The sequence below is a fragment of the Drosophila arizonae genome, chromosome 5 (assembly GCF_054131065.1).
Source record: "Drosophila arizonae isolate 15081-1271.41 chromosome 5, UAZ_ARI_1.0, whole genome shotgun sequence".
Classification (NCBI taxonomy): Eukaryota; Metazoa; Arthropoda; class Insecta; order Diptera; family Drosophilidae; genus Drosophila; species Drosophila arizonae.
Genome location: NC_142925.1, coordinates 3989144 through 4001725, shown reverse-complemented (window position 1 = coordinate 4001725; position 12582 = coordinate 3989144). Strand labels below are relative to the sequence as shown.

Genomic DNA, 12582 nt, shown 5'->3' with positions numbered 1-12582 from the left:
TATTAATAAATGAATATAAGAAATGATATGCTATGTAATACGTTTAATAATCATTAATATACAAATGTACACTGAAAAAAATGCCAAAGTAGAAAAAAGTAAATTACAAAAATTTTTGAATGATATTGAAAGCATGCATATAAAGATAACAGCTTATATAACTAATTACATAATTTATAATGTAACTAACAATATAACTAATATAATATAGTTTATCTCTAGAGCAAATCTATATAGAAAGTTCAAATTCTGGTGCTCGCATTGCTCCTTGAGCACGAGCTCAAACTCAATATTTAATAAGCATAATAACATTGCTCGACTATCAGTTACATGAATCTAGCTATCTATGTATATACCTATTATTAGACTAGCCAGAGCGGAGCTACTCGTATTTCATTTGCGTTTAAACTGCTTGGGAACTGTAAAAAAAAAAAAATTGATTTCAAGGCTTCGGCTAATGGATATTTGTGTTTATCACATAAATTATCTATAACATATAATTAATCAGTTGCGTTGTCTGGCATTAACTAAATTTTTCTGGAATTTCAATGCAAGTCAGGCAATTGCAAGATACAAAAAAGAGATAGCGAGAGAGTGTGAGAGAGAGAGAGAGAGAGAGTGGGGGAGCAAGCAGAAACAATGCTAAAACTTATTAGGTCAGGGTCACATTGAATGTCTTGTGACTGAGTGGCACAGTGAAGCGAATGCGCGAGTCTCTTGCCAAAGACAACGCCATCAACAGCAACAGCAACAGCAACAGTAACAGCAGCTGCCGCAGCAGCAACAAGTGTTGGCTATGGATACAGCTAGAGATACAGATACAGATACAGATACATAGTTTACAGATACATGCAATAAATGGCATTAATAATAGAGCCAAGGCAGAGCAGAGATGTGGATGACGTTGTGGAGGGGGAGGGGAGTGGGGACGGGGGACACGGGGCAGCGGCATTAAGCGAAGCGGAGACACGCAAAAGTTGCGGCTGTTTGTAATGCAGTGCAGCCAAAAGTATCTCTGTGCATGTATGTATATGTGTGTGTGTGTGTGTGTATCTGCAAGATACATTAGCGTGCGATGGCTGAAATTAAAGTTTTGTGCAGTGCTTACTTGTGCGAAGGGGCAAACCATCCATCATAAAGGCTGAAAAGAAAAAAAAAAAACAACAAACATTAATCTTTCGAATTGCGTTACTTGTTGAGTGTGTATGTGTGTGTATTTTTGGGTGTGTGTACAGACTTATTGTTGTTGTTGTTGTTGTTGCCGTTGATTTGAGCCGTTGATTAACATTGAACCATGGGCCAGCAGCAGCCAGCGACCAGCAGCATTCACAATAAGTGCCGATCATTGCGTTCTCCATCGAAATGCCAAAGTAACGGTACATGCATACATATATACATACACATTCAACTGTATGTGTATATAAAGCTTGCTGTTTACGATTATGCCTGCGAAATTGAAAGGCCAACACAATTTAAATGACAACAAAAATTATTTTAAAAAATTCAAAATACAATGAAATTTAAAAAAATAATAATTATTATTATGAATACACAAATAAAAAGTGCAAAAATATATGGCAATTATTATTCAACTGTTTAATTATAATCAAAATACCTATATGTATATCTACATTTACTGCTGTTGCTGTGGTGCTGTTAATCTATTTTCGGCAAGCTTTGGCATTACATAATTTTTTTTTTTTTTTTTCATGTTTTTTCTCTTGATCTTCGCTAAGCCGCACTCAGAGTTTGAATTAGAATTAAAAGCTTTGTTGTTGTTGCTTCTGCATTTGCTGCTTATCTTTGGGTTTGCTTCATCAGCTGCTGCTGCTGCTGCTTCTGCTGCATTGTGTTTGAGCTTTGGGCTATGCGTGTGACAATGTGTGTATGTGTGTGTGTCTGTCTGTCTGCTTGTGTACATATTTCCTTTCTAAGCGGCGCACGCTTATCAGCTTTTGTCCATTTGTCGGGCCTCATTGCGGTTGATTTGTTTTTCGGCTGTTAAAGGAAGGGCGAGCGAGAGAGAGAGAGAGAGGAAGAAAGATAGAGATATACAAACAGCGGTCTAGCGGGTAATTAGTAAAAAATAGCAATCTAAAAATAAACTGGACACAGCTAAAGCAAACGTCAAAAAAAGAAACAAACCATAGCAAAAGAAGTATTTAAACAATTTGCGTTGCGGCAGCAACAGCAACAGTAAAACAACAAAAACAATAACAAAGACAAAAAACGAAAACTTGTTTGCACAAACACAAAAGCTTTTGGCTTTTGCCTTTGCATGGAAATTAAATAAATGTACAAAAATAATGAAATCGAAAACGCGCAAGCAGCAAAAATGCAGTACAAATATGGTAGAAAAAAAAAGCAGCACACACAGACATCAACACACACACACACATAGGCACACAGGCACACCAGTAAAGTGCATGATCGCGCTATCAGCTGAGCGCTCGGTTGAGTGAGTGAGCGAGTGAGTGAGTGAGTCGCATTGCAGCGGGCAGCGACCGACTAACCGAGCGACCGTCAGAATCTACCTGCAGTGCTCGCTATGTTTATGCTTGCCCTTCTCAAAAACTAAAAAAAAAAAAAAAACTAAAACAAGCGCACGCTCAAAAGTCACTCAAAGCCCCTGCGCCGCAGTCTACGCGCTGTCGGCAGCGACAGCGACTGCGGTTGCTCTCTCTCTCTCACCACCACCACTAACCACTTGCGCTCAACGCGAAACGCAACTCACTCGAACAGCGTCGTGACGTCAGCTGCTGGCAGAAAAAGCTTTTTATTTCGGTTTGCCGCTCACTCGCGAATATTCTAATAAGCATTTCAATTCATTTCGTTTTCAAACGCGCAACGCAACGCAACGCAAACGCTTGCCACAAACCGGAGCTCGCGGCGCATTAGCTTCAAAATTTTTGAACAGAAATATTATCATAACAGTTGTGTTGTTTGTTGTTTGCTGTGTTGTCTCAATATTATATTTCTATGTGTGAATATGCAATTGGTGCGTGTTATTTAAAGTGAAAAGTGCATAAAATAAATCGCAAACAATTTAATTGAATAATTATCGATAGAAGCAAATTTAAACAAAAAAGAGAAAGAAATAAAAACACGCTGCTACAACAAAAAAAAAAAAAACGTGAAGAAAACGTAAATCAAAGCAAATTATCGCGGGTGCGTCGTCTTCGCTTGTTTTTTTTTTTCGAAAAAAAAAAACGGTAATTGCTGCTTGATATTGTACACTCCACCCACCGCCCCTCTCATAATCACGCTGCCTTTGCAATGCTTTTGCTGCTTCTACACGGAATCCATATTTGTTTTTGCGTTTTGGACATTACCACGCACACACACACACACACACATGCATAGGCACAGCTGCTAAGTTACACTTGTTTGAGCTTTGCTTTGCAAAGACTTTCTGCTCGTCTAGTTGTTGCTGTTGTTGTTGTTTTTCTCTTTTTTCGCTGCGGCTGCTGCTGCGACTTCGGCTGTAGAAAGAAATGAAAAAACAACGATTTTCACTTTTGTTTGAGACCAGTCGTAAGTCTGTCTAGGCCAGCAGGCACGCCATAGACCGATACACCTGTTTGCGTGTCTCTCTCACTCTATCTATATAAGTGTGCGAGTGTATGCATGTATGTATGTATGTGTGTGTGTGTGTGTGTGTGTGTATTTGTCGCTATGCAATCCAATTGCAGCCAAAACAACATAATCATCATCATGATCAGCATCATTAACGTGTTAAGACATAATGAAGTTGAAACATTCATAATAATAATGAGCAGCAAAAAAAAAAAAAAAAAAAAAGTGCCAAGAAGAAATTGGTGAAAATTGCAGCGTACATTTATTACACACACACGCACATTTATACATATACGTATTAAAGGTTCAGCGTATACGCTGCAAATATATATTGTGAAATTCGCAGCAAAAAAAAAAAAAAAAAAAAAAAAAAAAAAAAAAAAAAACTAAGTGGTAAATGCCAAATAGCAAAAATAGTTTTTTTTCCGTTGCCTTTTATCACAGCTAATTAAAATTTTTTTATATAGACACCGCTCTTATCTGGCATGCAAAAGTATATTAAATGTGTCAAAAAAATGGGGAAAAAAATATAAATTGCATAAAAATGTTTATATAGAAAAAAAAAAAAAAAATGTTAAAAAAGTGAAAAAGTGTTAATTTAATTTGAAAAATTTATGCATACATATATAGCAAAAGAAAGTAAAACTCAGACAAGAAGTTACGAAAGAAATTCAAATGGAAAAGTGTAAAAAAAAAGAGTAGCAGAAAATAATTTATGTGTTTGTGTCTCATGAAAATGCAATAAACAATTAAAAAATTAACAATTAAATAGTAAAATAGTAAATTGCAAGCCAGACAGCAATTAATAAATAAATAATTGCCCACAAATAGAAGGGAGGAGAGTGATAGACAGAGAGAGGAGAGAAAGAGATGTTACTTAACACTCCATAACAAAGATGATAAAGTAAACACTATGCTACACAAATCAAATAAAATGATATGTGCATATATGTTGTATTTGAGTAAAGCGAGAAACCTTGAATAGTCCAAATAATATCACGCAAAATTTAATGTTTATACGTTGTCTCTCACCATCATCATGACGAAGACAACAGCGCTAGAAAAGTGTCTCAGCAAGAACCTAATTAGGTATTTAATGAACGTACTTGCTGTGCTGCTCGAATCTCTTAAAGAAATCACTAAAAAAAAAAAAAAAAAAAACAATTTCAGATCGTTTCACAGCCATAAAACAACAATAACTGCAAAAATTTCTAGATTATGTGATCTAAGTTAATTAGTGAATCTGTTGAATTAAACATGCGATGCGTCATCTAATTTGCTATTGTTGCTGTTGCTGTTGCTGTTGCTATTTGCCCTTTCGGGTTTAGCTGCATTCAAGTCGAGGCTATATATACATATATAAAGATACTCTATATGAAGTGCAATCAAGTTGTAGATAAAACCAAGTTTACGATCTAACGAATTAGCTGGAATGTTGCAGATGAATCTCATTAGCAGCTTATAAAGCTGATAAGCAGAACGGAAGTAATAAAAACAAAGAGCACTGAGCATCATGATAAAATAGAAAGCTAAGGAAGTGATAAAACCAAGCAGAAGAAGAAGAAGAAGTCAAAGACAATAGAAAAATAAAAACAAGGTCAACTTGTTGTAAATAGTCTGATAAGAGAAATAAGTGAAAACATGTTACGGACAGTAGTGACTGCCTCATACGCGTTCAGCTGGAATACCTGGAGCGAAACCTAAGGGAAAAGATAGAAATTATCAAGTTTATAATATCAATGGAGCACACTATATTCTAGATGCCCTCGTCCACCTCGAGCTAAAGTATATCTAGCTTACATATTTTTCTGTCGGCTGTGGTCTACTCGGGAATATCTTCGAATATCAAAGTTCCTAATTTCAATGGAATTTAGGATAATATCGATTAGACTCTTCCCTAGTTTTCCCATCTCGAGTTACTTATTCAATGAATACTGGTTAACAAATAATTGAACAGGAAGATGGACATTGAGCGAAGCCAATATACCCCATTTATTATTTCAATGAGTATACAGATAGCAGAAGAAAACTAAATGAAATGATAAAACTAATTTCCCAATAAGTGTTTTCTAATCAAGGTTATTAGTGTTATATGTACGTGTAAGCTCGTCAGTTATATATTATATTTTCACGAGATATATATGTGTGTGTATCTGTATGTGTATGTATATATCTATATATATTGTGAATCATTCGCACGCAAGAATCTATTTGAATTGGTTTATGGATGTTGGCATATTTGCACGCAGCGAAACGCACAGCATATCAGATATACACACACACCCCTAGATACACACACACACGCACACACAGTGAGGCTCTTGGGCAGCCTTTCGTATGCTCGGCCAGCAGCGAGATATGCTAGAATTTTTAATATATATAAATTTGTTCGTTTTTGATAAAATAGGCACGCAAATGCAAATAGCAACAAAGAAAGAAAGAAGAACAAAAAGAAACAAAAAAGTAGATAGAAACGAAAAACGATAAAGATAGAGAAATATAATACAGAGAGAGAGAAGGAGACATAAATGGCATGGCAATAGGCCCATGCCCAGACCCAGACCCAGGCCAAGACCGAGACCGAGACCCATATGCCGATAGGCGGAGGAGGCGGGCACAAAGCATCGATAACAATGCGGAAATTTGAAAAACCAAAAGGAAAAACCAAAAGATTTTCAAATCGAAAAGCAAAGATAGCAAAAGAAAACATATGTGGCCCAGAGACAACCGAGAGAGAAACGCTAAACGCGCTGAGGCTGTCGCACAATAATAATAAACAAATAAATTAACAAAAGAAAAAAAAAGAAATAAACAAATTTAATGTGTGTGTGGGAATACAAATTAAGCAAATATCTATGTATGAATGTGTGTGTGTGTCTGTCTGTGTGGGTGGGTTAGCGGGGCAGCAGGTAGAAGGCCTGTCCCTCACAGACAGGCACACACACAAACACACCCAGCGCTCAAATTGAGCAAATTTAACGCAAATTAATTAATTACAAAATAACAAAAATTGTTCCCCTTTGGGGAGCCATAAAAAATATTCCGGCCGCAATAAAATGTACAAAATAAAAACCAATACTAAAGCAAGAATACATGAATTAGAAAGAACTTGACTTGTGATGATAAAAGCTTGAAAAGTGATTTAAAGCAACGCCAAGCGACGATTCTCAATATGAGCGGCATGAGAATTGAAATGAATTTGGTTTAGTTGAAAGCCACAAATATTAAGATAATCATCTCCAAGTGATTTAGAGCTTTGGTCTGAGTGCTAGAAACTGATTTATACCCAAGATATTATGCTTTATAAACTATGAATTAGCATAATATTTACCACAAATTGTTAATTCAGCTTTGGAGCAACTCTAAGAAGCCTCTAGGGCCTGCCTTTTACCTTCTAATCAAGTGAAAATGAAAATTAAATATCATCTTGAATGCAGCTTTGAAAGCATCTAAGTACTTTTTAAGGAGCTTTATTGCCATTTGATAGTTTACAGACCATGAAACGCGATTAGACCAGTCGTAAGTGTTGTTAAACGTGGAAAATTGTTTGCTGTTTTTCTTAAAGAGCTTTGCAAGCAGTTGTGCAAGCTTTTAAGGTAACTTTCTTGAATATTTTTAAAGAACATTGAAATGAACAATGAGCTAAGTCATATTTGTTAAGTCTAAGAACCTAATTGAAACTTTAAGCTAACAGCTCAAAGACACATGTAATAGCTTTTATGGAGCTTTTACTAAAACTCTAAATTCGTTTTGGGAAACTTCACATTTTAAGTAAACATTATATATATTCCCAATGAGCTTCGTTATGTGCTAAAGCTTTGCCGACATCTTTGCAAGCTCATTAAAGCTTTTAGCAAAAGCTCCCGCGACACCAATTCATGCAATTTTCATCAACTTTGCTAATTTGTTCAGCTAAAAACTAATTCATATCTAAATAGATAACTCTCTTATCGTACAGCAACTAATTAAAGCTCTTCCTCTTCCCATTTTAGTGCGGGACACTAGACGGAGCCGCCGAACCACTATTTCATCAGCAGCGCAACAACAGAATGGACGTCTATCAGATCGACGATGGTTTCCACTCGGATGGAGGCACCGAAACGCCGCCTCCATCGCCCAGTTCGGGCTCATCGATAGCCTCGACATCGGACCACGGTTCGCTGGAGAGCGTCGATACGGGCGGAACACAGAGGCTGGCGGTGCTATCATTTGAGCAGGTGCGCAAGCTGCACTCTGTCATGGACGAGAAGGTGGCCATACATGGACGTGGTAATTTTCCAACACTGGAGGTGACACTGAAGGATCTGGTCAATTCGGTGCGTCGCAAGTTGGAGGCGGATGCGAATAGCGGCGGTGCCGGTGTCCTGGTGAAGGACATTCGCCTAAATGGCGGCGCAGCTAGTCATGTGCTGGCCAGCGAGGATCAGCCATACAATGATCTTGATCTGATCTTTGCCATCGAGCTGAGCTCACCGCGTGTCTTCGATCGCGTTAAGACCGCCGTGCTGAACACTCTGCTCGACCTGATGCCCGAGGGCGTCTGCAAGCGCCGCATCTACACATGCAGCCTGAAGGAGGCCTACGTTGGCAAAATGGTTAAGGTCAATAATAACAATGACGGCGATCGCTGGTCGCTCATCTCGCTGGGCAATTCGCCGGGTCACAAGAATGTCGAGCTCAAATTCGTCGACACGATGCGTCGCCAGTTCGAGTTCTCTGTGGACTCATTCCAAATCGTATTGGACTCGCTGCTGCTGTTCTACGACTGTGCCGCGTTGCCCATCTCGGAGAACTTCTATCCGACGGTGGTGGGCGAGTCGGTCTACGGCGATTTCCAGGAGGCCCTATATCACTTGCAAAAGAAACTGATCTCAACGCGACAGCCGGAGGAGATACGCGGCGGTGGTCTATTGAAATACTGTAATCTGTTGGTACGCAAATACACGGCTGTTGACTCGCAGCTGATCAAGACGCTGGAGCGGTATATGTGCTCGCGCTTCTTTATCGATTTCCCCGACATCAATACGCAGACAACGAAGCTGGAGGCCTATTTGCGCAATCATTTCTGGGGCATCGAGGAGGAGCCGCTCCAGTATGAGTACCTAATGTATTTATATAATGTTGTTGAAATGTCCACCGTCTGCCTGATGGGGCACGAGCGTCGTCAGACACTGTCGCTGATCCTGTCGCTGGCCAATCAGGTGAAGCAACAGCAGGAGCATCAGTATCATCAGCAGCAGCAGCAACAGCAACAGCAGCAGCAGCAGCAGCAGCATCATCATCACCAGCAACAGCAGCAGCAACAGCAGCATCATCACCAGCAACAGCAGCATCATCACCAACATCATCATCATCACCAGCAGCAGCAGCAGCAGCAGCAACAGCATGTAGCATACCTGCAACAGCAGCAACAGCAACAGCAGCAGCACCAGCAACAACAGTTGGAGTCGCAGCAAACGCAAGCGTCACCCGTGTTGGCGCTGGTCGCGGCAGCGCCGTCGCAGCAGGCGCCGCAAACGCCAACGATCTATATGCAACAGGCAGCGCCGGCAGCAGCCGCCATCTGCTGCAGCACCACGGCGGCGGGTGCCGCCGGTGCCCCAACAGCGGTGGCAACGGCAGCAGCGCCGGTGGCGGCAACGGCTGCCAATGCGGCAGCAACTGTTGCCGATGCCCAGCAACAGACGCAGACAATTCAGATACAGGCGGGTCCGCCGGGCTTGATCTATGCCAATGGCGTTTACTATGCACCTGTGATACCCAGCACCATTTGCACATGCAATTCGACCTGGTTGAGCACGTGATTGGAAGAGCAGCAGCAGCAGCAACTCGAACCACAACAGCAGCAGCAACAACAACAACAGCAACACTTTAACAATAGCAACAACTATAGCGGAGCAGAGCAGGAGGGCAGCTTGGTGCTAATGCAGCAGCAGATCAATCATATGCCAGTTTACAAGCTGCAGCAGCAACAGTTGAGTAGGAAGCAGCAGAAGAAGCAGCAGAGGAAGCAGCAGCAACAGCAGCAGAGGCAGGAGCAGCAGCAGCAGCAACAACAGCAACAGCAACAGCAACAACAACAACAACAATTGGTGCTGGATTCGTATAGCGGACAATTTGCATATTTCTATCCGCGCGATGGTTCAGCGCCCAGTTTGTTGTTGCTTGGGGAGGATACATATTTGAATGTGACTACGGCACAGCAGCAATATATCTAAAGGCAGTAGCAGATCAGGCAGATATATCTCTCTATATATACAGAGAGAGAGAGATATATATATATGCGTCTATATATATGAATATGAATTGTATTTAGATTTTGGCAGTAGGACTTTCTCCGTCTAACTCTCTACAAACGAATTGTTGCTGCAAATATGTTGAGCTTGATGTTAATTGATGTAGCCACACACACAGACACTCACACCCACACACTCACGCATAATCACATAGATTTGACTGAAGAGCCGCTGTTTAGGACGTTCGCTGGTTCAATGGGCAAAAAATAAAAAAGAAGAAAAAACATTGCCCATACATAAGGACATGCCACACACACTCACACACCTACACCCATACTCACACACACACACACACACACATCCTAGTTAAACGAACCAGACAAATAGCCATTATTTTCTTTAAACAAATTTTTTTTGTCTTTTAGCGTCGCTCAAAAAAATTTCCTTGTATCGAAAAAAAAAAAAAACATAAGCAAACAACACCTCATCAAAGAACTCGACTTGTATACGATAACAGCAACAAAAACAAATTATAATTCTTACAATTTTGCTAAATTTTCAAAAACCAGAAAAAAATCTACAAAAACAATAACAAAACACTTTTCACAAAACACCAATTTCTGCTCGCAAAATACGTTTAAGATATTTTGATTTTGTAATAAATAAAAAAAAAGTTAAAATTGCGACGCAACACACTAAAAAAAATTATTAATTTTTTTATTCTAAACTCTGACTTTTACAGCTCAATGAACCAAGCAAAACTATCCATCTATAACTATATCACACACATACACACACACACATTATGTATCGATTATTTTATAATCCTTTTTTGAATTTGTTCGATTATACATATATAGATATATATACATATATATGCTATATAAGCGAAATTCCAAGCAAATTATCTACGTATATATATACTATATGGAAAAACAAAAAAATTAAATACAATATACTATCTATATACATATAGTGAAAAAATACAAGAAAAAATACTTTAAAAAATACTAAACTATATAATTTACAAAAGGCAGATATGATGACATGTATATACATATATATATAAATATATATATACATATATACAAATGTAATTCTTAGTCCAATTTTTAGCTGTCGAAATTGACATAATATGAATATAATCATAATAATCATAATCGATATGCATTGTATTTATATATTGTATATGAATTAACATTAATGTTAACTCTCTGTAACTGTAAAACTTAAATGCTAAATGTAAATGTTTTCGTTTTGGTATATATGTAGATCTATATACTCTACATATGTATTGCAAAAAGCAGTTAAATTGAAAAGTGTAACGAAATGTATCTCAGCTCAATGTGGGGAAGGGGGTAACAACAACAACAGCACCAGCAGCAAAAGAATAACTGTAACTGTAACTGAAAAATGGAAAATACTGAAAATATATAAATATTAGCCATTTTATACACAAGCAGCTTGCAAATTGAAGAAAACCAACCAAAAGAAAATCTCTTAAAACGAAATAAAATACAAATTTTTTACTTAACAAATTTTTAAAATACCGAATGAAGAATGTGAGAAAAGATTGAAAAAGAAAACTTTGCTACAATATTTTCAGTGTTTTTTTTTTTTTTTTATATATATACACATATATGATATATAACTGTAAAACTGTTTAGAACTGTAGTTTATAATGATAATAATTAATAACTAATAACTAAAACTAATTATTGTACATCTAGTTAACAGCAGCAGCAAAAATGATTGTTTGATTGATTGTGATTGTGAATGCATGTGTTTTCTTGTTGTTTTTTGTTTAGAAATATCTTTCGGCTTTTGTTCGTTAAGGAGAAAGAAAATGAAAGGAAAACTGCTGGGTGATAATTTATGAATGATTCAACTGATATAAATGTAAAGCATATTATATATAAATACAATTAAAAATAATATACATATATAGAGAGATTGTCTATTGTTATATGAAAACAATATTCAATGAAAGACAACAACAACAAAAAGCAAAAAGAAACAAAAATGGTTTAAGCTATGTTTCCTCTGTAATGTTAAACAGTGCTGTTAACTGTTAACTATTAACTCTCACGCTGTTAGCTCTGTCTCAGAGTTAGTTGTGGCACTGTTAGCTATTAACTGTTAATGTTGCTGTTAAATGCTTGCACTGCTGTTGCAGCTAACATTCAGACTGTTAACTTTGCTGTTAGCTGTTGGCACTGACAATGTTAACTTTACTTAATTTGCGTTTAACACATTTTTCTTTTAATTATATATTTTGTAACTTTTAGTTAAGTTTTTTGTTTCTTTTTGAACCTTTTTGTAATGTGTATTAAAATTATATTTAGCTTTAAACATATTTTGTGCAAACTGATTGATGTGTATATGTATATGAGTGTATGTTTATGTGTGTGTGTGCGTGCGTGAATGTATGTGTGTATGGATTCCAAAGCAAAATTTAGAAAAGAAGAAAACCGAAAATTCACAAAATGCAAATTTGAGCAAGACACTTTGTAACTCTGCTCACAGCCTGGCTGCATGACTTATATATAAATATATGAAACTTATATACAGATATACATATACACACATATATAGCTATGTAAGAAAGTGAAAGAGAAGAGAGCGAATGCTTGAAAGCTGATGAAAATCGCATTGAAGTCGATGATGATGATAAATAGAGCGAATAGTCTGTAAGTGTGTAGAAAATATACAACAACAAAAAAACAACAAAACAAGAAAACCAATTAAAAAAAATATATATATGAATAAA

General features: G+C 37.5%; 1 protein-coding gene across 2 annotated transcripts in view; it reads left to right on the top strand.

The window, feature by feature from the left end:
• The window catches only part of LOC108615542 (uncharacterized), a 70962-nt gene extending 61378 nt beyond the window's left edge, over positions 1-9584 (top strand). For both annotated transcript variants that reach the window (XM_089471861.1, XM_089471862.1), the window contains one exon: positions 7569-9584. In XM_089471861.1, coding sequence (XP_089327987.1) covers positions 7569-9380 — 1812 coding nt within the window. In that variant the 3' untranslated portion in view covers positions 9381-9584. The remainder of the gene's footprint in view (positions 1-7568) is intronic.
• The last annotated feature ends 2998 nt before the right edge of the window (positions 9585-12582 follow it).